We start from the raw sequence: 26434 nt of genomic DNA on the forward strand, positions 1-26434 counted from the left end.
TGGAGTCTCCCATCATGAACCCTTTGGTTCTCTTCCTATACAGATTGTCCCTCTCAGTGTGGAGGGAGTCATTTGGGGCAGAAGAGGAGACTGCGAGTTATGAGCTGTGTGTACATTAGAACTGTCATAGAGAATGGTAAACGTCCTCCCTGATTCAGATGATGTGGCATGACTGCCTTGTGAGTGATGAGGAAGGAACTGCTCAGTCCTGTGCAGTCCGAGAACCTGTGTTCTTGGCTATCTGCTCCAGATGTCCATTTGCCGGGGACATAGGTATATTCTGCACCAGCATTTGGCCACACTACACTACATGCATTGTTCTCCAGAGAGCCTTCTGTCCTTCCCAGCATTGAATTTCATTACATGTGAGGATCAGGAGTTTGAAGGATAACAAAGCATTTATTTGACATTTCATGATGTCTCAAAGCAGTGCTGTGTGTGTTACCTAACCATTTAAATGGAATGTTGGGAAATTCTGTACTTGATAAGATCCTTGCAATAAAGCACTATGTGAAATATTCATGAGAGATTCTTCAGGCTTATAGTATATGCCATGAACTGCAAGCACTCTGGGTACAGAAATAGTTAAGATATTTGCTTCTGAAGTCTGTGAGTTTTTCACACACAAAGACCTGAATTCAAACCCAGTTTCACCACTCACCAGCTGTGAGCTGCGAAAAGTTAGTAATTCTCTCATCTATAAAAAGAAATAGTCATTGTGAAGATTAAATGGAATAAAACCTATAATGTTCTTACTTCAAACAAGGTAATGGTCCCTGTTAGTGTGGGATTTCATACCAAAGAACGTGGATGTGCCAGTTCAGGGGCCAAGATAGAGTTGTCACATAGCACAAATCGCAAGGGTCACATATAGGCTTATGTCAAAGCACCGAGAAAAGATTCCTCTGATAGTTCATCAGACCCAGGCTATTGTGTGAAAAGAGGGAGACACCCTGGCCACAGACGGCATGGGATGAGAGACTGGGAAACCTTACATATCTTGATCAGGGAACATGATGGCATGGAGGTGTATGAGCAGGTTGCTGTTCCGAGAAACGATCTGACCATGGCGGGGAGGACTTAGGAGGGTAAAAAGAGAGCTTGAGGGTGTGCTCAAATGTGGAGAGAAAAGTGTGGAGTTTGCTGCTGCTCTGAAGTTTACCTGTTCTAGAGGGGAAGTGTCCTACTCAACTTGCTGGACAGCACTGGAGGAAAAGCTAAAGTTCAGGCAATCATTGGTGCGCTTTAGTCAAGATTGCTTTAATCTTAAACAGCATTTTCTAGCTTTCTGGAGTAGTGTGAGGCAGGGAGGCTCAGGTTATCCCCTTCATGTAGATAAAATATTTGTAGGCTTAATGGTCTTAGTAATGGTTACTTCCCAGGAATAGTCTTGAATTTAGCAAATGACCCCAGATACCATTCCCTGGCTCCCTCTCCTCTCTCTTTGCAGGCTCGGGTCATCTCAGTTGTCTGTGTGGTGGATGACTACATTCCAATGCCTTTTAAAGTGTCACGACTGTGTGTTTGTTGTCCATAATGAGAGCTTCATTTGGACACACATCGATGTGTGGTTGAGTCTCACTCAGCCTCCCATTGCCCCTTGTCCCTTTTTCTATTTTCACTGGGCCCCTCCTATTCTCCAGCAGTCTTGTGTTCATTTTAAATATATGAGAAACGAGATCCAATACTTATCTTTCTGAGCCTGGCTGATTCTTTTTAACCTAAAGATCTCCATTTCTATCTGTTTTCCCATAAGTGATATAATTTAATTCTTTTTATGGCTTCATAAACATGTGTTGTATGTGTGTCGTGTTTACATTATCCATTCATCTTGAGAGGCCTGCAGGCTTATCCCATTACTTGATCATTGTGATGAGCAGGTATCTATCTCTCTTGTATGCAGATGTAGAATCTCTCAGTGATTTACCCAGGAGAGGCATAGCTGGACCATATGGTAGCTCTGTTTCTAGTTTTATGAAGTATTTCTATATTGTTTTCCATAGTGCTGGCCTACTTTGCATTCTTGCCACTAGTGTTGAAGGTTTCGGTTTTCCCCATATCCTCACCAGCACTGATTTTCTTGATTTTCATCATTTTGTCCAAGGTAGAATAGAATCTCAGTATGGTTTTCATTTGCATCTCCCTGGTGGGTAAAGATACTGAACATTTATATATATATCACACACATATTGGCCATTTGTACTTAGTCTTCTGAAAGTGGCTGTTTAATTCACTTTTCTAGTTTTTGGTTGGATTTGGAGTGTTTAGGTTTCATGATTCTAGGTTTTAGTCTAGATGTCAGATGAGCAGCCAGCAAAGGCTTCTTCCTGTGGTGCTTTACTGCTCACTCTGCTGTCTTTTCTGTGCTGATGCTTTCTGGTTGCATCGTTTCAGTAACACCTCCTACTCACCATGTTACCTAAGATACTTGTCTTCCACTCTAATGTGCAATGCAGAGAAGAAATGAAAGAAAATGAAACATGAAGCATGTGACTGTTGTGCTTTGGGAAGAGCGACAGAGCAGCTGAGGGTTAACTTTTGTTTGGAAGTAATTTCCAACTTAGAAAAAGTTATATAAACTGCACATAAGTTTCTGTGTATTTCTTGGTCCAGTTCTTCAGATAGTAGTGGCTCAGCCATAGCCCCATGAATTCAGTTCTGCTCCCTAACTGATACCCAGGTCACCCACTGTCAGGTGCCCCACTACTCCCTGTGCTGATCCACATCCACCGAGGACACATGCTGCATTTGTTATGTCTTCATTGTCTTCTTATATCTCTAACAACTTTTTAGTCTGAGCTATGTGTTTGGTTGTTTATGACCTTGACAATTTTAAAACACAGTGGAAAATTATATTGTAAAATGTCATTCAGTTTGACATTGTCATGTGTTCAGGTTATGTGTTTTTAGTAGGAGGCCACAGAAGTGCATTAAGAAGTCTTCCTTAATGCATTATATTAGGAGATACATAATGTTGACCTCTTTTATGACTAATTATTAACATGTTAACTAAGTATTAACATGGAGTTCTAGGGAACACATTTCTTCTAGATACAGTTATATTTCCTTTTATAATTACTAAGTAGTTTGTTAGATGCTTTTTATTATTATTATTGTGATTATAATTATTATTATTTATTATATTCTCTATTATACTTCATGTACTTATTTTAGCATGAAATTGATGATTGCTGCATAAGAGTAATATAACTATTATGGGATTTTCTTCCACCACTTGTCTACCTGAATATATTTATGTCCACCTAAATATATTTATTGAATTGCATATTTCAGTTTGGTCATAAGGGTTTTCATTTTGTTCCATGGCTCTAGCCCATCATAATAATTTGTTTTTGTTTAAATTGACCAGATGTGGTTACTGGGATTTCTCTTCAAGTTTTCTTCTTTCCCAGAGTGCCCATCATTGCCAGGGCACTTTCCCACTGTCTGATGCTCAAGCATGGGAGTGCGGTTTGTACTTCCTCTGGCCACCTTTTGATTTATTCATTGATTTCAAGAAGCCTTGTTTCCTTTGGTTGAAGAATGGTATTTAGGAACCAAACTAGCTGCTAGGTGTTCTCACTGGTATATGCTGCTATTGATTTTAGATTCTTTAGGAGAAAAAAAAAAAAAAAAACAGAAGGTAAGTAAACACATGGACTTTATAGATCTCCACCTGTTCTGTACTGATCATTAAAAGAGGGGTTTGTACTGATACCTTCTTTCAGTCTGTGCTACAGAGTTCATTCATTGTACTTTATTACTAAGCTCCCTTCTATAGAGGCTTGGGTCTCATTCATAATGTACTCGCATATTTGATCTACCCTAGAATATATAATTTTGAAATTGCCTTATTATTTTCTGACTAGAATTTATTTTTATAGAACTTTTGTCTTCAGCCGTGGATTAATAGTAGTGACAATACTTTTTCTGATGCCACCTAATTTTTCTCTTTCTCCCTTCCTTTTTCACATATGTATAGACACATCATCTTCAGCCTGGCTGTCTTTTCATTTATTTCTACTGTTGAGTTTATTTTTTTCCTATCTGTGTGTGTTGTCCAGTCTCCTTGGTTTCAATTGTTTGTTTGTTTTATTATGTTAGTCATTAACCTACACTGTAAGATGTAAACTAGAATATGGAATTTAGTATTGTTTTTACTTGTAATATTTTGAAGTTTAGACATTTTCAGCCTATAATTATATTGGATGTATGTATTTTTCTTTTTTTCATTTATTTTTTATTTTTATTAATTACAGTTTAATCACTTTGTATCCACCCTGTAGCTCCCTCTCTTCTCCCCTCCCAATTCTGCCCTCCTTCCCCCTTCTCCACCCTTGTCCCTCCCAAAGTCCACTGATAGGGGAGGTCCTCCTCCCTTTCCCTCTCATCCTAGTCAATTAGGTCTCATCAGGACTGGCTGCATTGTCTTCCTCTGTGGCCTGATAAGACTGCTCCCCCCTCAGGGGAGGTAATCAAAGAGCAGGCCAATCAGTTCATATCAGAGACAGTCCCTGTTCCTATTACTATGTAACCCACTTGGACACTGAACTGCCATGGGTTACATCTGTGTAGGGGTCCATGAATGGTCCTTGGTTGGAATATCAGTCTCAGAAAAGACCCCTGTGCCCAGGTTTTTTTTATTCTGTTGCTCTCCTTGTGGAGCTCCTGTCCCCTCCAGGTCTTTCTATCTCCCCCTTCTTTCATAAGATTCCCTACACTCTGCCCAAAGTTTGGCTATAATTCTCAGCCTCTGCTCTGATACCCTGCAGGGAAGAGCCTTTCAGAGGCTCTCTGTGGTAGGCTCCTGTCCTGTTCCCTATTTTCTCCCTCTTCTGATGTCCATCCTGTTTGCCTTTCTGAATGGGGATTGAGCATCTTAGCCAGAGTCGAATAGATAGGCACACACATAAATTATTTCCATTACCCCAGTCTTTTGGGGTAACTTGTAGCTGAACCAAAGCTTCAGCATCAAAAAAAGACCATAGACACTTCAATGAAAATATGTTCTGATTTTAGCTGAGAAGCTACAGAAGGTCCAATTTGTTTTCCTGCTTTTGTGAGCTTCCCATGGACTGGAGGTCAGGCTTCCTGAATCACATTTCAGCACCTTAGTTCTCTATCATCCTACTCATCACATAAGGAAGGAGACTGAGGCCAGTTTAAAAAGTTGTGTATCCCCGTAGTAAAATGTCAAACAGAGTTGGGCACGGTGGTGCACACCTGTAATCCCAGCACTGAGATCTCCCCAGCCCTCTAATTAATTTCTTTTCATGTTCCCAAGTAGTCTTTTCAAAGAAAATCTAGTTTGCAAAGTGTTTTGGTATCATCAAACTCAAATATTCCATTTGATAGTCAAAGAAGTGGAGGCAAAAGCAGGTGGATCTCTGTGAGTTTGAGGCCAACCTGGTCTACAAAGTAAATCCAGGACAGCCAAGGCTACACAGAGAAACTCTGTCTCGAAAAAAATAAAAATATCAAACAGATACACAGTATACAACTACTCAACTCTAACAGCTAATGCACTGCCTAATACCTGGCAGTGTGAGTGTGTGTCCTGTTGCACATGCATTGATGTTTGTTACGTTACCTTATAATCTCAGAAGAGTCTATTGGGTTTGACACAGTTGCCTTCTATTAGCCTATGAATACAGTAAGGTGTCAGCCTTGTTCTGTGGTATCACAGGTATGACAAGGCCAGCATTTAGTTTCTCATGCTTTTATTCCTGGCAGGCCCCTTCTGATAATAGACCTCCTCACTTCAGCTCAGGATATTGAAGCTGCTGGAACGCAGGCTCTCAGCATGCTTGTGTGCAAGGTCATGTATTCATGACACTTGTTCATGTCTGCATCTGCATTTTAGTTCTTTAGAAATGCAAAGATCTACCCAAAAAATACCTTTTACTGTTTAAAAACATTAGTAGTACTTTCATAATTTTTATTTTGTTTTAGGAAAACCCGTAACTTGGAAATGGAAAAAAAAATCAACATGGTTGCATTTATAGTTTCTTGTCTAAGAGTAATGGTTGTAGTGATTGTGAACAGTAGTGATCATGCTACTGTGTTCCTCCTTGTGTGCCGGGACTAGTTTAAATGTCCCTTAGATCAGTAGGGGAGATTGGTGGTCACCTTTTGGTAACAGTTTTTCTCATGTTCCCAACATTCCATTTCCAGAGAAACTGGCTAGGTACTGTTGACGCAGGAGGCCACCAAAACATCATGTCTAGAGTTCAACTCTGTTAGCCCTTTTCTGCTTCTTTTTTTCTACTGAGCCAGCAAAACTTTTTGTTTGTAATTTGAAACCCTTTGGGTGAGCATCAGCATCACAGTGTGGCATCATCAAGTTTGTGAAAAGAATTGTGTAGTTATTTTGCATGTTTACATTAGTTATAACCCTGTTATCTGTTAGGAGACACAAGAGCAGAGGCTTAATATCACTATTACCTATAGGAACAAAGTTTGTAACATTTCTACCCACAGAGTACTTGCCTGCTCACTGGTAGCTGTTTCCTGGTTTGCAACTGCAGAGGCAGTGGGTTGCTATCAGTGCCTGGAAGAGAAATAATCAGGTGGGGTGCCCCAGCTTATGGTGTCTGGGTTCCCCTCCAACACCAAAAGAAAGTTGAAGGTGAAAAACTGCTTCTACTGAAAACAATGTGTTAATTCTTCTGTTTCAAGGACATTGAGTCTAGTCAGATAAGGGCCTGCAGCCACTTGACAAATTGAGTTACAGGAAGGGTGGAAGTCCGCTAATTGTAAATGGAAGAAAGAAGCCGCATTTAGGGACAAAACAATGCTCTCAGATTTGAGTCACGTTTGTATTTTGCCCTTTAAATTCCATAGCGTTTAATTAGTGTCAGTGGCAAGTAGTCACTAGCTATATAGATGCTTGGGAAATGTTGGTAGATTTTCAGCTACTCCCTGGGGTTAGGAAGGAAGGAAGTTCTGTATAGCAATACAGAACAAGTGTTGCTTGGTCCCTGATAAACACAGTTCGATGCTGCAGGATATTTTAATGGGTTAACACTTGTCCCCAAAGTGCAAGGGCCAGAGTTTAGATCATCAGAACTTGTGTAAATGCCAGGAGGGTGTGACGGCTGGCCTGTAATTCTAACACTAGAAAGGAAGGCTGAGACAGGGGATGAACTGGCTCATATCAGTGATCTCTGGGTTAAGTTGAGACACCCTGCCTCAATAAGTTAGAGTGCGATCAAGGGAGATCCTATGGATCTACATCCTGGAAGATGGAGATTGTAATTCTTGCCTAGGTTCTCCCTCTTGGCTGAACCAGGTGCCTTGATTTCAGATATTTTAGGGATAGAAATTCTCAAGATGCTCACACTAATGCTCTGCCTCACACTTCTGTAAGTCTGTGACACCCACTTGATTGAACTCAGGAAAATCCTTCTTTTCTTGCTTAATTTTCCCCATTAACTTTTCAGTTTTATGAAATGGTGATTTTATTTTCAACTTAAAATTAATTTTCTAACTTTTTATGATCAATATTCTTAAGTACAGTATAAAAATATATTGGGCCATATCTGTTTTCTAGAAAGTTATCATTATTTTAATTTTAATTGTTCTGTTTTCACACAAAAAATCTAACAAAAACAAAACAAAAAAAAGTATATTGATCATATACATTGCTGACTACTCGAGTTGATCATAGCTAAAACATTTTAACATTGAAAATTTGGAGGCATGTTCATGATAAGCAGGAGTAATACAGAAGTTTGTAGTGTGGTGAGAATATTTTAGCATTGTTTTTAACCAGGAAAGGAGCAAATAGAGCCTATAAGCTTTTGGAAACCCAAATTACTTTTATGGTTCTCTAATTTCTACGATAGCCAAGGAAAATACAAAGAAGGACTTGATAAAGGGACTATGTAAGGGGACTGACATGAGTTTAAATGGCATATATATATATATATATATATATATATATATATGAGCGTAACTTATAAGTTCCTATCCTGTGAGCAAGATTCTGTTGTCTTCTGTCAGAACCATGCTATGGCAGATTGCACAAGCTATCCTATTGGTTTGTCAGGAAGAGAGAATCTTTCTTATTCTTAACAAAGGTTATATCTTTCGAAATCAACTCCAGGCTCTTCTTCTAGAGCACATAACACAGCACAAGGAGAAGGGTATGCCCCATCCATTTTCATATGCAGCCAAACACCTGAGAGTTTACTTTACTTTGAGGGATGGGGTCAGCCTAAGAGAGGCTTTGTGTAGAAACTCCCTTAGAAGCTGTACTCCTCTCCCTTTGCTTTTAGCAGAGGATACTAGCCCTTATATCTCCTTTGAGTAAAGCAGAGCTCAAATCTTCACTACCTTACCAGACCCAGGTAACCAGCATTTTGGCAGATGATTTCAGTATGAAGGCAAAATCACACAGACCCTGGGGACAGCAATGTAAAATGTGGAGAGGGTCGCTGCCCTTGCTTTCTCATTTACTCTTTCCAGTGACTTGTAGAAGAGCTTGTCTCTTATTTCTAGAGCCCCCACCATCAGGGCCTGGCTCTGGGTTTGGTTACCAGTCCACATTAAAAGAAAAAATAATAAAAGAAAATACATAAAATGAAAACTGGATTTCCTTAGAGCTTTGGCCATGGCTGGAGGGAGCCGTTCTCAGTCCACTGCTCTTCCAGTAACTGCATTGCAGTTTGTAGAAAGAACAAAAGCTCACAAAAATTCAGCTGTGGAACCAGGGAGTCCGGCTGGAAAATAATCATAAAATTCATAATTCCAACTTCTTGGGCTTTTATTGCACCTCCTGGTGCTAGAAGCTAAAGTTTGGAATAGAAGGCAGCTGATTCCACTCTTAACATTCAGGGAGCTGGAGCTGAAATAATTAAAACAAAAATTTCAAGGGAGCTTTTATACCTTCATTCTGCCAAACTGTTGGGAATAGAGGCTCAACTCTGAGTAGTCTCTCAGCTCCTGTGTAGGTGAGTAAACGTTCCCCCTTTCCAGCCCTGAATCAATACTTCTCCCTCTCCTCTGTAAGACAGAGGAATTCCACTGTATTTGCCTCTGTTCCTGTCTGAGTACAGGCATTATAGAGTTGTGAGGGTTTTTACAGTCCCCGTCTCTGTTTCTCCTCCACTTCCACCATTTCAAATCCCAGCACTCCGCTGTCCATGTGTGTTGTCAGTCATTTTACCAAGTGAATGCTGTAACTCTCTAGATGAACAAAGTTTCTCCAGTTCTACTCTGACAACTTACTGAAAATCTTTTGACTTTTATACAGTATCTTCCTGTTTCATTACATGCTGTGTGTTCTACAAATATATAGGAGGAATGGGAGGTGGCGCTGGATTTGTTGGATGTGACTATACCTGTCTCTTAAGTTCCTGCTTCTTTCTATTAAAGTCCATTCTTTGCCAAGTCTGTTTCTGCCAGGCTAGACTGTCTCTTTCTGTATTCAGTATTTCGAATACAGCATTGAGGTTGATAGCCATGAAGATAACCTCATCCCAAACAGATACACAGTCATTTTAGAGGGAGGGAATATTTCAGTAGTTCTTCTGATAAATGTGGATGCTATTCCTGGGTGTGACAGCAAATCTACAAGTGGTACTATCCGAAATATCAGTTATCATGTGAAATTTGAAACCATATCAACAGGTATCCCCGCCCCATGGTGTTTGTAAAAAAAAACTAGAGAAGAATTCCATTGGTCTGCCTGTCACTCTGGTACATCTTTTATTTTTTTAAATGCACATATGAATTTTTAATCACATCTAATGAATGCATTTGAAAATAACACAAGTAAATTCAAATGGTTAAAAATTATATTTTAATGGAAACAGTTTTTAAAAGTAATTGTCCCCCTTTTTTAATTCTTTATTAATTACACTTTATTCACTTTGTATCCCAGCTGTGGTTCCTTCCCTCCTCCTGTCCCAATCCCTCCCTTCCTCCACCCTCTGTATGCATGCCCCACCCCAAGTCCACTGATAGGACATCAGGAGAAGGAGAAAAGAGGGAATAAGTCAGAAACCTGACACAGAGGACCTCTGAAAGGCTCTGCCCTGCAGACTATCAAAGCAGATGCTGAGACTTATGGCCAAACTTTGGGTAGAGTGCAGGGAATCATATGAAAGAAGTGGGAAACAGTAAGATCTGGAAAGGACAGGAACTCTACAAGGAGAGCAGCAGAACCAAAAAATCTGAACATGGGGTCTTTTCTGAGACTGATACTTCAACCAAGGACCATGCATGGAGATAACCTAGGACCCCCTACACAGATGTAGCCCATGGCAGTTCAATGTCCAAGTGGGTTCCATAGTAATAGGAATAGGGACTGTCTCTGAAATGAACTGATTGGCCTGCTCTTTAATCACCTCCCCCTGAGGGGGGTGCACCCTTACCAGGCCACAGAAGAAGACAATGCAGCCAGTCCTGATGAGACCTAATTGACTAGGATCAGAAGGAAGGAAAAGAAGACTCTGGTGCATCTTGATGAAACATGTTGACTGTGTAGAAAACAATTGTTGACTAAAGTTATGCAGCTCTTGAATATCAGCCTATTCCTTATATAAAGATAATCCTTGTCATTATACAGTGTTAAGAATCCAATTAATGTCACCATACATCCATCTCATTAGACATATCAGGATTTTTTTGGAATAGAGTTACATTCATGGCAGATATTCATGGCAGAATTTGTCAAAATTCCAATTTTGTTCAGAAGTTCCAGTCTTTGGCAGCACATGCTACCAGTTGTTTTCCTCAAACTGATGGGCTCACTTGGCTCTTGGAGTTGTTCTCTCAAAAGAAGTTAGGAAAACTGAGACAGTGGTAAGCATTAATAACCTTATAGCTGTGTCGTATAAGAGGGGCAATCATATCAAAAATATTATAAAAACAGTTATAAATTGACACTGTTCTCTTAAAACTAATAAAAATATGAAAGTTAAATTTAAATTTTCCCTTTTTGATGAAGTTTTCCAAATTTTATAAGCATTTATAATTTTGGGGAAGAAAATGAATCTACATGTTGTTAAAAACATGACTTAAAACATCTGTGCATGAGATATATCACATATAGAAGACAACCCACATAGATCCTATGTTTATAATAAAGGGGAAAGCTCATTATTTTTATCTTTGCCCTCATTATCTTGCATTAGGTCGTAGACTTCATAATCATGATATTGTTAAGCATGTTAGCAGTGTAGCATTTGATGGGTCTTAAGTGCTTTACTTTTAGGCACAAAACTTTGATCAGGTAAACTCTTACATAGAAGCTAAGTTTACAAAGCAGGAACAAGTCAGCCACTAATTGACCTCTCTCCACGATGGGAACACCAAGTTGTACCCTCATAACCTGAGACTTCTGGCACTTTTTAAATATTTGTTATCATATGTATATGAGTACTCTATCTTCACGTACTCCTGCATGCCAGAACAGGGCATCAGATCACATTATAGATGGTTGTGAGCCACCATGTGGTTGCAGGGAATTGAACTCAGGACCTCTGGAAGAACAGACAGTGTTCTTAACCACTGAGCCATCTCTCCAGCCCGACTTCTGGCATTTTTAAAGCTATTTTTCAAGTAAGGAAAATGAAGACCAGAGCAAAGGGCTACACTGTAATCTGATGGCGAACATCATGCCAGCAAACCTGCCATCATTGGTTGTCTGTTGTCATTTCAGTCTTGGCAGTATTTATTTTTAAATCTTCCATTTCCAATAACAAAACCAACCAAAACTTTACAGCAAGTCTATGAGAATTTAACATTACTTATGCTGAATTGTCTTCTAAATGATGAATTATTATTTATTTGTAAGTTTGGCCACTCCAAATGTGCTTGTTACACATCATGTGGTTTCAAGTCCTAAGAAGGAAAATGGAGATGGAAGATGTGCGTGCATGGGCTTGCCTTACAATTCAGGCAGGTAAGCTGGGCCTTCGCAGGTAAGCATGGAAGCATGGCGCTCATCAGTTTGAGGAAAAAGGGCTCTAAGCTCCTCCAGTGTCTGGAGGAAGAGCGTGCCAGGCCCAGTTCCAGGTAGCTGATGCAAAATGTCTGTAATTGTGAGCAAGACACCTCAGGAGTCTTGAAGCTGGAAATAGATTGAAGATGATGAGTTTGGATAATGATAGCCGGAAGTCTTGAATTTGAGTTTTTAAAAAATCTGTTTGTTTATTTATTACCATGTGAGTTGCCTGCTCCCAGCTAGAAGCTGTGTTTAAATAATGTTGAGCTGATCTAGTGTTGAGTCCTCTTGTTAGAACATGCTACTCTGATTATCTTTTGGCTGCCACTTGAGAGGACAGTTGAGCCAATGTCTGCATATTCCATGAGGTTGCTATCTCCTGAGTGTCCTCCACATGGAACCGTGGTAGGTAGGGGTCAACTGACTTGCTGTACCATGAAATTATTTAAAAAACCGTGAAGTGCTATGGGACGATTATTCAACAGATGAATGGCCTGAGGCTCAGAGGTGGGTGCTGGAGGATCTGGAAGGTCACTGTGGGAGCCAGGCTTCCATAGTAATTACCAATAATTTCATAGCACATATGACCATTTGCAACATTGCAGACCTCGTGGTGTGACTTCCTCAGATGGTGTCTTAGATCAGAGCCATCATGGCATTGAATAAATGTTTTGGAAATGTGCATTAGCGCAGACAGTTTAGCCAGTATGTGAGTAAATTCCATTTTCATTATCCTTTTAGTGTGTGGTCATCTGAACTGCTGAACACATCTGAACACATATCATCATACATTTATCACTATGATTGTCTGTGCACCTAAATGCTGAGATTCTGGGTGAAGAAAAACTGGGATGTGGTGGGGTGGGGACCGGCTTTCTTTTATGTCAAACCACTTTTCAGCTGTTGCATGTGTGACTTATTTTGCAGCTACCAGGGTGAGAAGAGAAGCCATTTGATTATCCAGTGGCAGGGGATGGCTGCTGTGAGACTGACAGGGCTTTTTGTGCATTGGGAACCGATTGGGACTTAGTTTGATTATAGCAAAAAACATCATATGACAAGTGAACTTGCATAAAATTTGTGATTCAAAGTAGAGGAATTTCTAGGCATATAGAGGCAAATTATTTTCTGATGAACATTAAGAGTTAATTTTGGACAATTTAAACTTGCAAGTTGTATTTAATATTAAATATGCTGTAATAATTAGTTTCAAATGTAAAAGCAATCTGTGTTTTAACATGTTACATGCCAGTGACACTGTATGTAGCCGGCTATTTGTGTGACCTTATTTTGGTAAGGAAAGTAGAGGCTTCCCTGCAGCCACAAAACTCCATAGCTTATGACATTGCAAGTGTGTGAAATTCTGGCTCAGACCTTCTGATGGTTGGTGGATTAGTGTTTCTTCATTACTAGAATGAAGTGTCTGAGGCATGCTGACTGTGTACAATGCACTGTGAACAGGTTTGTGTCACTTGTGGGTGCAGGCACTCAAGAGCATGGCTCTGGCACGGGTTCAGCTCTAGTGAGGGCCTTCGAGTTACCACATTTTGATGGGAGCAGTTAATAAGGGAGAGATTGTGTGGTTAATGTAAATCAAAGGAAAGAGCAGGATCCTTTTGAAGGCCATTCCACCAGTGAATGGGCCCAGGAAGCCCCTGTAAGTACAGACTCTCCACCCAAGAACTTTTGGTGGCAAACAATATCCACACTGTAGTAGATTCTTGTTCTGGTCTGGTTTTAGCTGATATTTAATTTTCGGTCAGTATATTTTCAAGGTTTTTTCTCAGTTGCATTCACAGTCTTCCATGAACCAATGCAGCATTGCCACTAGTTTCAAATGTGTATTGCTTCCACCAGGTGGACATAGCCGACACTGAGAATGAAGAAAACCGCTGCTCTCTGTTCATGGAGCTCCTAGAATCTAGTCACCAGGAGGTCGAATTTCAGCACTTGATTTTACTCTTGCAAGCTTGGCCACCTATGAAAAGTGAACGTGTGTAAGTATTAAGATAGGCTTAGCCTCATTTGGCATCCTCTAATCTAAATGCCACTTTTGAAAATGTGGTATCTTCAGCAGAGCCAATGAAGGTGTGTACACGTGCGTGCGTGTGCATGTGTGTTTGTGCATGTTAGCTAAGCACTTGTTATATACTGCAGTGGTGAATAGAAACTCTTATTTTTATTTTAGTTGTTTGAGAATTTCATACATGTATATAGTGAAATATGATCTGTGCCCCATTTTCCCCTCAACCTCACCTCATATCCCACCAGCATGTCCCTTCCCAAAGCCATGTCTTTTTTCTTCTTTTTTTAATTAAATTTTTATTTTTTATATTAATTACAGTTTATTCACTTTGTATCTCAGCTGTAGCCCCCTCTCTTATTCCCTCCCAATCCCATCCTCCCTCCCTCATCTCCCATTCCCCTCTCCAAGTCCACTGATAGGGGAGGACCTCCTCCCCTTTCCTTTGACCCTAGCTTATCAAGTCTCATCAGGACTGGATGCATTGTCCTCCACTGTGGCCTGGCAAGGCTGCTCCCGCCCTTAGGGGGAGGTGATCAAAGAGCCAGCCACTGAGCCATATCTTTTTTTTTTTCATAACCCATGAAGTCCAGTTATTGCTGTCCCCAGTGACTATCCACTGCTACCAGCTTCTCAATAAGCATGGGGTCTGGAGAGCATCTACCCTGCCTATGCTGAGATTTTGGCTGGCTTGATCTTGCGCAGTCCTGGTGGAAGACGGCATTTCACAACAATCCTTCACATTCTCTGCCTTTTACACTCTCCCCTTATCTCTTTCACAATGTTCTCTAAGCTTTAATGGTGTTGAAGTTAATATAAATGTCCCATTTCAGGGTGTGTGCGGAGTCTCTTATTCCCAGACTTTGACCGGTTAGTTATCTGTTGGCTTCTGTCCACTGCAAAAGGAAATGCTCTGGCCAATATTGAGAGCAGCCTAGGCCAAGGGACATTTGTATACATATTTAGAAGACAGTTTGACAGGATGGTCACTTAGCAATATAACAATAGTAGGTGCTACTCTGGGTTCTGTGTTGTGGGTACTGGCGATGTGACCTTGTATCTTCGGGATCTTTTATTTGCAGGGCAAACATTGTTACCCTCTAAGCTATCTCCTTAGTCCCCTATAGCTGTAATTTTGCAGTTCAAGGTACAACAACATAACTACTTTTGAATTTCTTTTTCATTCCTGGCAGTTTCACAATTGTTGGTTTGTTTTCTTTGTGAGTATTGGCAATGTCAACATACAGTGTTTTTCTTACAGTTGGTAACTTTCCAGTATTCATTAAAAGGGGTCATTTTAAGGCTTTCCTTTTGTGTGTGTGGGCTGCCATTTCACTCTAATCTTCCTGTCTAAGGTGTCTGCTTCTGTATGAACAAGGATTAATAGGTACAGGCACTGTGATATTGTTGACATCTATTAACAGAGATGGCTGCTAAGTGACGAACAAACAAGAGCCATGTCACCAGGGATACACTAGACCACTATGGAATTCCTTATGGACTTTTCCTTTTAGTATTTTGAATCATGTTTTTCATGGGTAACTGAAATCACGTACAAAAAGCAAAATTGTATATTTAAAAAGGTGTGTGTGTGTAAAAGAAGGCATTATTTGACTTCAAAGACAATTTAACTTGTTTCTGAAATATTGGAGTATCTTTCTATTTCTTCCTGTACCTAAACCCAAATGTTTTCTTCAGAAGAACTATAACCATGTCTAATTTATGATTTGAGCATAATAATTTTGTTCTGGTACTTTCACAAGAAAATTTCTCACCTGATTTTTTTTTTAAACAAAGCTTACAGTGCTACCTTGAGAATTCATATGGAACAAATAGTTCCCATTTATTAAACACTCACAATATTGAGCATGCAATTTACATACATTACCAATCATCCACATAACAAACACGCAAAGGTAGCGTTATTACCTAATTATGTAGATGAAGGGATTGAGTCTCAGAAGTTAAGTAACTGCAGGCTGCGCACAGCTGACATGTAAAGGAGACAGAATTCTCACCAGGACTGGCCCCATCGCAGGCATGGGTCCTTTCCCTTCTGTGCGGCTCAGCTTGCAGCTGCCATTCAGAGTTAGGTGGGGTTCCTGCCTCATCCTTGTGCTCTTGGCCATGTGACTCGCCCCTTTCCTTTGGGAGAAGTGGCTAGGCTTCCTTTGAACATATCACTGCCTGTCTGAAGCTGCTTTCCCCTGGCAAGAAGCATGAGGCCCTGTACCCCTGCTCAGCCTGGTTTGCTCCAATCCTCATCTTTTTCAGTACTCAGCGAGTGTTTCTGAACTCTCCATATCTTGGAATGGGAAGAAGGATGCTTCCCCAAAAATGATTTATCCTGGAGCAGTTCAGGAGCAGGAAAGAACATCTGGGAGACACTCTTTACCCAAGCCCCAGGCTCAGGGATTGTTAGGAGCTGCTCATACCAACTGAGAGCATGTGTTGTTCATTTCCTAAGCATATACTTTGAGAAAGGAAAAGAAGTGTGGCTTAAGTCTGTCATATGTGATAGTGATGGTGCACTGATTCACATGCTATAGCGTAAGATTTTTCTGAACTGTGTAGTTTGGGATTTGTTATTAAGTCAGAGTCTAATTATATAGCCCAGGCTGGCCTTGAAATAGTGACCCTCAGTCCCTTGTGTTCTACCATGCCTGGCAGTCGCTCCTGTCTGCTCACCATAGGCTCTTCATTGTCACTGCAAAGTGCTTCCCTGTGGTCTTCCCAAAGCTACTCAGGGCCTGCAACTGTCTGCTAAGTGCAGCTTCCTGGGTCCTAAGCTCCACTTAAAAAATTACTGGAGCAGAGAGTGAAAGCCACCATAAGGACTTTATTTCCGAAAGTGGGCTTTTTTTTTTTCCTGTGTTTTAATTTATCACAGTTGTGAGAGCTTTAATCACCTCCGATGTTTTGAACATTTCTGTGTAAGGAGCAGCATAGCCAGCAATCCCTGGGTGAGACTGGCGACCGTGATGCTGACCAGATGTACAGCAGAGAACAAGCAGGAACTAGGGGAAGAGGTGTTGAAGATCTGCCGCTCTCTCTATGGCACCAGGCAGATGCTGCCCGTGGAGGTGAGTGTATGCTGTGAGTGACTTTTCTGGGATGTCCTTTTCCTTCTTACAGCCCCCTGTTGTAGGCAGTTGTAGTCATGGTACTTGAACACTTAGATTAAGCAATTCTGCTAAAGGTCAATAATTTGTAATGGATCAAATGAAAACAAGCAGCAGTAAAAGGATGCCTGGAAGGTGTTTTCTTTTTACCAGTGCTCCAAAGCAGTATTACTTTACAACTCCCAGGGCATAGACCAGTGCAGTTCCCCCTGGAGGCCTTTGTTATGGCCAATCCAAGTTGACATTCCAAGGGAACCTAGTGGCTTAGTTGTTACCTGTCTAAACCAGGCCAGTTGTACCCTGTAACCAAGCAACCATTCTGATCCTTGCATACTTCTGTGTGCCATTGTAAGGAAATTGGATAGCCACAGCAATTGCTCTCCGTAATATACAACAGAAACTCAACCACTTCTATTCTGACCTTTATTTTTTATTTGACCTCATGATTTAAGTGTCATAGGAATATTTGTAATCTATACAGCATAGAAACTTTTTTATGTTCTGTTAATTATACTAGCCTGCAGTATGTCCATTTGAGCAACTTGTATGTCTTAAATTTAAGCATTTGGATAATGGCATTAAACTAAATCACTGGTTTTGAGTTCCACCAGATAGGAGATAAACTTGAAACCAAAATTATAAGTCTGATCCTGTAAATTCTCATTGTGATCACTCAAGAAAACAACTCTTAGTATGAATGAGCATTCAATGAATTGTTTCCCAGACTTGCAACTAAGCAAGTGTTTTCATTGAATATTTAAAGACTTACGTCCTTAAAGAACTCCTCCAACCATCGGAATGACAGGTACTCTATGAACTATTTAAAGTGCCAGCACCAGCGGCACAGTGGAATGTGTACCACGGCTCTCTGCTATCAGCTACTTGTTCACATATGTCTACTCTGCTAGATCACAGAGTGCTCTGAGGGTGTGAACCTGGTAGAAAGAGCTCATCCCTGAGACAAGATTCAACACTCCACAGAGAGTGAGGTCAACATGGTTTCTAATTTGTACCAAAGTAAGTGTATGCAAATACCTTTGCCTTCATATGAACTAAAATGGCACGCTGTCCAATAAGGACCAAATGTCAGAATCAGCCTATAACTGCTCTGCTGAATTGAATGCTGCTCAGAAAGACATTTGTTAGGCTCTCGTGTTACTGTCTTGCAGTCTGTCTCTTCCACTGTGTCTCCAGCCCTAAGGGAGATGGGCTGAAGCTTCCTGTGGGCTACTAATCGCTATCATTCTTAGATTCATAGTTCTCATGGAGTTAGGGAGGGGACTAATAGGAGTAGTTCATTTACAGTTCTCTGTTTAACTAGATGGGGTGAAAGGTAGTGCTGCTGCCACTGTGACTCCAATGGCTTTAATAAGCTTAATTTCTTTCCTTAAGTTGGGCATGTGTATAAAGACTGTTTCTTGAATGTCATGATTACAGGAGATTAGTAAATGATAGGCGTTATTTTTATGGTTGAGTATGTTCAATAAAAAATTTAAAGTGTTACTAGGGAGAGAACATAATTATTACAAAATAGAAATGTCCTGAATTTATTTCACCACATTTCATAGTTGCTCAGCTTAACCTCAGATCCATAATAATTTCCTTTACCATGGTGCTAAAATTATCCACTGCTCAGTCATGCTTTCTGCCCATAGCTCATGACTTGCGTGCCCAGTCGTGATAGGGCACTGAGGTTGACCCATTATCCCTATTTCTCATTTTCTCTTATCCCTATTTCTCATCCCCTACAAAGCTTGATAATTACAGTTTTTCTTTCCCCAGTGATTCCCATGCTTTTTTGTGTGATTCCAGAATGTTCCTCATTGTACCTGTTTCCTTAACAGCCATCATGGTTTTTCTCATGGAAAAATATTACCAGCAAATTAAAATCACTGCTTTTCATAAGTTATGTATCTCACAGTTTTGCAAGTTGTGGAGCCTGTTTCTCAGCTTGCGTCCATGAAGTATAAGAGGTTTTCCCAAGAGCAGAAGATATGTGGGATAAAATATAAAACAAGTTCATGCCACTCATAGATCTACAACTCCAAGCTCCTGCTGTTTGGGACTGATCCAGCAGTCCATGACCTCACTGAGGACAAACAGGAATCAGAGAGGCTACAGGCTGCTGTGTGGGAGCAAGTCACCCAGGAATGAGCCTGGCTAAGCCCAGGTTGGGAACCTCAAGAGTGGTCATCCTCATCACAGCTTATCTGCTTTTGACAATTCCTGGAGCTTCATATAGACTCCCATAACATCCAAGCTATCTCCCCTTCTGCTTGCTTTGCCCTTACCCTCATCTCATTAAGGGGGCTAAAATATGGTCCTGAAAGGATTTTTTTTTTTTTTAAAAACAAACCAAGTGACATAGTGTATACTACTGCCTAGCAAGCATAGCAAGTGGGTGGTTCTGGTCAGAAGTCCTGAGTCACCTAGAGAGGTGATAGATGGAGGCATGTTCCGCAGCCTATAAATCAGGTCTAGGTCCAGCCTGACTTGAACAGCTAGGGAGAACAGGATAGCACGTATATCCCCATGCCCAGCAGAGCCTTCACCTGCATCAGGACCTAGAACGAGAGAGCAGTCAGCTCTTCTGCATGTGTGAGCATTGCACACCTGCTCACACTCTCTCTCTCTGCAGGCTCTAAAACATCTGTTGACACTGATTCAGAGCCCACATAAGTTATATGAAGGCAAAAAGAATGTGGGTAGACTGCTCTGATTTTTCTGGCAATATCAGGCTACAGAGACACTGCCCAACACATTGCCATGAATCACAGACCACAGGGAGAACCAACTCTCAAGGCCAAGGCTTGTGTCTGACCTCAGGGGACTTATCTATTCCCTTTCAAGGCCTCTCTCTCTTGTGATGTCGTATTCTGACTGATTGGACTGTGAAGCTGTCAAATGCAGTGGTTTTGTGGTTCTCTCTGCTGCTTGGCCTTATGGCAATTTCTTGTGTAAATCTCTTAACACTTCTCTCACAATGCAAGCATCAGACAATATTCAGCATGAAAACACTGAGTATTTGGCAAATAACCTAGCTAAGAGACTGTGATGTACCTAGGGATCACATAAACTGGCATCCTCTATCCTCAGAGTGCTTGCCTGGGCCATGAGCTGTCTGTCTCTGCTTAGATAGTTATCACAAGGTAGAGTCAACTGGGAAGAGGAACCTTCGTTGAGAGAATGCCCCCATCAGATTAACTGTTGCCAAGTATGTGAGGCATTTTCATTTTCTTGATTAGTGGTTGATGTGAGGGTGCCAACCCTAAGCAGGTCATCCTGGGTGGTGTAAGAAAGTAGGCTGAGAAAGCCACAGAGAGCAAGGCAACACGCCTCCATCAGCTCTACTTCAGTTTCCTGTCTCCAGTTTCCTGCATTGCCTTATCTTCATGATGGACTGTATCTTTAAGATGAAATAAACTCTTTATTCCCCAAGTTGCTTTTGGTTATGGTTTAATCACAACAATAGAAATCAAAGTAAGATGCTTATCTGTTTATTGTCTTCTTAGATGGTATCTGTGTTATTTTATAAAATTTATAACTTAAAGCTATAATGAATGACATTTCTTTACATAATGAAATGCTAAAGTTTTTTATCAGTTATTGATAACATAAACAACAGACATAAGTACTGAGAGACTCATCTAAAAATACTTTCAGTATGGTATGTACCATGTAACTTTGAATTACAAGAATTGCTCACTCTTGAAGCAGAGCATATAGGTGAGTACAGAAATACAGGACAGAAGTTAATGTCTGGAGGAAAGACTAGAGTAGGAGTGTAGAATGGAGGCTAAGCTGTGCCAGTCAGAGGTGCCTGTCTGGCAAGTGTCACTGTTTGGGGGAGATGTGAACCAGTGTCTACCTACCCCAGACAGGGAAACAACAACAGCCCAATGTAAGCACACCACTGCATCCAGCTCATTAAGCCAAAGAATTTTATTGGGTTTGCTTAAAGGAGTGTGACTGGAGGGCTACTTACAGGAGCAGAAATGTCAGCTGCATCTCTAAAAACCCTACCCCAGTGGGTGACAGTTCACAAAAACAGCGACCCTGTAGCTCACTGCTCAACCTGCAGGCACCTCACCAGTTTGAACAGTCTCATTCAGTGTGTCATCTTTATCATCTCATCTTACAGTGATGGACAGAGATGCTGGGAATGGCCTGTGTTTGAATTTTGAATGTTCTCTGCTCTGCTCTGCTGTTGTGGAGTAGCACAGCAGAGCAATCAGCCCCATGCAGGGCAGTGATCTTTCATTTTTTTCCAAACAGTTTCACTTTAATATAATGGGACTACATTCATTGTCTCCTCTTTGATGGACTGTTCAGTTCTTTGTGTCATAGCTACAGTCAGAACACTAGAGGTAGCCAGCTCAGCAAGGCAAAACAGTTTGTGGGGCCTTCACTCTTTCATGCTTTTGTTGTATATCTTCTGTCTCTTTGTTGGAAAGGGTTATCTTCTGTTACTGTAAGAATTCAGAGTCCATTTCTCGTGTGACAGGTTCATCAAGTAGAATAAAAAACTGAGGATGAAATTCAAGTATACCTTTGGAGATCCACACTTTTTCATTGTTTTGAGCCATAGATCGTTTTCATGATGATGGACTATCTTAAGAATTCCATTTACCTTAATGGTAGAATTTTAACCATGGTTTAAAAACGTTGTCTTTGCTGATGTCCCTTGTCTCAGTAGATAAGAACTAGATATTACTATGATTAATTCTTGATAACTGCTGTTATGAAGTCTCTGGTGTATGTTTAACACTGTACATTTATATTAACATTAATTCTCAATACAAACAACAAAACTGCAAAACAGATACAGAGGCCTCCGTTGTACCAGAAGGGAACAAGGCTCTGAGAATTAGAATAAATTATAACTAGATCTGCATAATGAGGATTTCACCCTGCCACTCAATGCAATATTATACACAGATGTCTGACCCCTTGGCAAGATGGCTACAGCTTACCAAGAGGGGAATGACATGGACAGCTGCTCTACACACACGTACATACACACACACAGACACACACACACACATACACACACAGAGTAGCAGCAGCAGCAGCAGCAGGGGTGTGTAAAGGTTCATCCAGCACATGCAGCACAGGGTTGCACTGTCTCCATAAGTGGACCTCACCTCTCTCATGTGGTTTCAGGGTGTGCAGGAGCTGTGCCTTCTGCTGCTGCACCAGTCGCTCCTGCTCCCATCCCTGAAGCTTCTCCTGGAAAGTGGAGATGAGACTCTACAGGCCATGGCTCTGGAGCAAATCTCAGCTGTCACTAAGGTACACCCAATTGAATTTGCTACTGTTCTTATTTCCAAAAATGGAATGTAGTGCTCTTATTCTCATCATCAATAACCATGATTAATTCCAGCCACTTTATAAATAGTATCCTATGACTGCAGTAGCCACCTCTCTTCCATCCAGGCAGTAGACACTTAGTGTCATAGACATATATGGAGCGTCTCCCATGAACCAGGCGCTGTTTGGTTTCTGAGAACACAACAGTTTCCCAGAGAAACAGCATCTCAGGCTCACAAACCAGCAGCCCAGGTTCCTTGCCACTTGGGATTGATGTCTGGTAAATTTGCACCCCGCTTGAGGTTGGTGCCTGTCTGCTGGGCTGTACCTGGTGGCTGCTCACAGACAGAACCATTTTCCAGCAGCACTCACTGCGGGCATCTGAAGTCTGGAAATGCTCTCTTCTGGAACCTGAGCCTCAGCCGAAATAGTGTTTGGGCTTGAAAACAGATATGCTGAAGTCACATTTGGAGATTCCTCCTGCAAGGCTCGTTGTCTCATGAAGACTGAGAAAAGCAGCAATCTCTTCCCTTTTAAATATACAGTCTCCAGTTAGACATGTCAGACATGTCATATTTGTGTTTTAGCAAATTCAGGTTGAATGATCCTTCCCCAAACCCCTCCATAGAGACATTCATGTTTCATGTGAATGATGTGTGCACACTGTATACACACATATACAGATGCAAGCATGCTTCTGTATAATTTTACTATCTTTGCTACTCCCTATTGACAAGATGTCTTCTGGGAACCAGAGAAAAGGGGAGTTCTGGAACAGAGGTTTGTGCTGGCTGCAGAAGACAGCTAAGAAAGAGATGAAAAGATATCATTGTCAAATCGTTTTATTAATGGCAAAAATACCAAATGTTGCATAAAGTATATTTGGCAACAGCCATTGAAGATCTGTTGCCTTTTGCCAGCTGTATTCTTTAAGTACTGTAATAGTGTCTGCAGAAATTATAGCATAACCACAGTTATCACTGGTACTCGGTCCTGGCAGGACCTTTCGGGATGCCAGACTGCAGAACTCAGGTGTCGATCTGTTAGTGTCTTCCAGTCTCCCTGCAGATGTAAATGCTTCATGGTTTTGTAACTTCATAAGAGTTGACAGTTATAGTGGAGGCTTTTTTTAGGTTTTCTTCTTTTTAATTTATTTATTCAGTTAACATACCAGTCTCAGCCCCCTCCCTCCTCTCCTCCCAGTCTTACCCTCCTACCCTCTTCCCCCATTCACCCTGCCCCTTCTTCCCAAAGAAGGGAGCCCTCATTCCCACCCTCTGTCCCTATCCCCACCCTGCCACTTCATGTCATATCAGGACTAAATATATACTCTTCTTCTGATGACAGACAAGAGTGCCCAGCTAGGGAAAAGTGATCCACTAGCAAGCAACTGCATCCATGTCAGTGGCAGCCCCTGCCTCGGTTATTAATGAACCACATGAAAACCAGGCTGTCCTTCAGCTCCATAAATGTAGGAAGCTGAGGAGTCCAGTCCATGCATGCACTTAGGTTGGTGGTTCATGGGCTTAGGTTGGTCTCTGTTGGTCTTCTTGTGGAGTTCTTGTCCCCTTTCGGTCCCTCTATCCTTCCCCCTACTCTCCCACAGGATTCCCAAGTCTTCATCAAATGTTTGGCTGTGGGTCTCAGGATCTGTTTCGATCTGCTGCTGGGTGGAGCCTCTCAGAGGACAGTTAGCTTGGCTCATGTCTACAAGCACAGCAGAGAATCATTAATAGTGACAGGGGTTGGCTCTCCCAAGTGGTAGGTCTCAAGTTAGGCCAGTCATTAGTTGGCCATTTCCACAAACTCTGCTGCATCTTTATCCCTTGTGGTTCACACGGTGGATTTGCTGAAAGAAGCAGAGGTAGGAGGATCATGAGTTCAAGGGTGAATTTTTTTCTTAGCCTTTTTTTTTTCTTGTGAACTCAAGGAATAAGGAAGAAGAACAAGCTGAACAAACCAGACTGTGATTCTCCAGCACATTTTCTACCAACCTTAGTCCCTGTTTAGTTTCCATGAGTCCTTGTCTCTCTAGGGTTTCTTGGAGAAAAAGACTCTCCCTCTTCATCCTTCTGTCACACTTCTGGTTAGGACTCTATAGGTAGTGAGTGTACTTTCTGTCACACTCCTGGTTAGGACTTTATAGGTGAGCATTGTCTCTCATTATAAAAATTCTTTATCTCAATGCATGTGTCAGAACTGCAACTATAGCAGGGACTGCAAACTCCTAACTCGCCCACCGCCCCTGCAAACACAAAAGTAAAGAGAACTAAATGCTGTAGTGGACCTCCGTAAGAAGGTCCCCTGAGCCTAACTCTGAACTTAAAATTGCTCTGACACTGTGGGCAGTGTGCCTAGGACCATGAGGCTAGAGCCAGCCAGCTGTGCCCTTTAGCTTTAAACTAAGTGCCACAGGTCTAAATGGCTCACATGTCTCACTCACTATGTAGAGATGCTCATATTTAGAAACTCGTTGATGAGCATCTAGCCTAAAGAGAGTGTTTATGTTAGGACAGCTAGCCTATGCCCATAAAAATGTACAGCACCAAAGGCTGACTATCCTCAGACATGTCACATGCTCCAAAAATAACGAATAGACTTATCACTTTGAATTCGTAAATATTTTTTTAGGTAATTTAACTCTTACATTCAGTTGTAGGACCTTAACAATAAGGTCTTTGGTGCTTGTCACCCAGGTTTCCCAAGGTCAAATCTGGTATAGCTACAGTAATTGTGATGAGGATTGTAAGTGCTGACATGCCTATTGACGTGTGTGTGTGTGTGTGTGTGTGTGTGTGTGTGTGTACCAGTTTTCCAACTTTCCGTGTGTATAGATTTGCAGTGCTGGGGCAGGTAGATCTGCAATCTCAAACCATGGTGTCTCTATGACAAGGGTCCTCATCCTGCCCTCTGTAGCCTCAGAAGCCTTGGCAACACTTATCTGCTTTTCATCTCTGTAAATTTGTCATCTCGAGGACTGGATAATAAATATACAATTACTATAGTCTGTCATTGCTCTCCAACACTGGGAGGGGATCATGTCATTCATCCCCCAGAGAAGAGCATCAGCAAGGCAACTGTTTTTAAATTATCCATGGTTGTTGAGTGAAAACTAGAAAGCCTGTGCTGTTTTTGTTTGTTTGTTTGTTTTGTTTTGTCACTTTCCTTTTGACACTCACTATGTCCATTAGTGAGGGCTAAGGTTCATCAATAACTTTAGTTTTCCCCCTATTGGTTGTTGATAGTAGCTCCTGTTAACATTAAAAAAAAAATAACATCTGGCAAAGGGATCCTCTGATAGCAATTGGTCCACACATGCACAGATCTGAGAGGAGAAATGCCCGCACTTGTTTGCTGGCAGCGTGTGTTATTTCGCTGTGCATTATCAGATGCTGACAGCCTTACAGCTGCTTGCAGTTATAGAGAAATGCTTAAGTGCTGAGCAGGCTGCCGCTTACACACACACACACACACACACACACACAACCCCCCCCCCCCCCAACAGCATGGGCTGCTTCTCCCTCTCTGCTCGGCAGCACTGCCACACCCCAGGGCACTGTGCCATTGTGAGCCCCCTAAACAAGGCCTACACCCTTTGTCTTGTGCACATGGACCTTAGTCCTGCTTAACAGTAACTCAGAGTGAGTAGGGACCCTCTTTAATGACAGTTATTCACAGATCCAGCCAGTGGGCTGCTTCCATCTTAGCAATGAGGCAGTAGAACTGCCCAGTCTCTGAGCTGGAGGGAGAACCTTAAAAGTGCTCCGGAGAGCCTGTGTGGGTTGGCAAGCTTCATTAAAGGCAAGGCGCTCCCCTCTCTTTATCCCCTCTAACTCTTTTTCCTAGCTTCTTTCTCCCTAGCAGGAGTCACTTTCATGCCAGATTGCCTCCTACACCCTCAAGCTCACATGTTCTTCTTATCTTGATGTATTATGAGAGCAGACGAATTGGGTAAGGGCTTCAGGACCTGCTCTGGGTCTGCAGAGCCCTTCTTTGGTATTGACCCTAACACCAAAAAACAGATGA

At 41.5% G+C, this 26434-nt stretch overlaps 1 protein-coding gene across 5 annotated transcripts in view; it reads left to right on the forward strand.

Annotated features, from left to right (window-relative positions):
- Nbas (NBAS subunit of NRZ tethering complex) overlaps nucleotides 1–26434 on the forward strand; it is a 307505-nt gene that overhangs the window by 273113 nt on the left and 7958 nt on the right. For 3 of the 5 annotated variants that reach the window (XM_060365995.1, XM_060366006.1, XM_060366036.1), the window contains 3 exons: nucleotides 13811–13950; nucleotides 16915–17059; nucleotides 22262–22390. In XM_060365995.1, coding sequence (XP_060221978.1) covers nucleotides 13811–13950; nucleotides 16915–17059; nucleotides 22262–22390 — 414 coding nt within the window. The remainder of the gene's footprint in view (nucleotides 1–13810; nucleotides 13951–16914; nucleotides 17060–22261; nucleotides 22391–26434) is intronic. The other 2 variants (XM_060366017.1, XM_060366025.1) reach the window with 1 other exon arrangement.

Source organism: Meriones unguiculatus, chromosome 1 (assembly GCF_030254825.1).
Source record: "Meriones unguiculatus strain TT.TT164.6M chromosome 1, Bangor_MerUng_6.1, whole genome shotgun sequence".
NCBI classification, from domain to species: Eukaryota; Metazoa; Chordata; class Mammalia; order Rodentia; family Muridae; genus Meriones; species Meriones unguiculatus.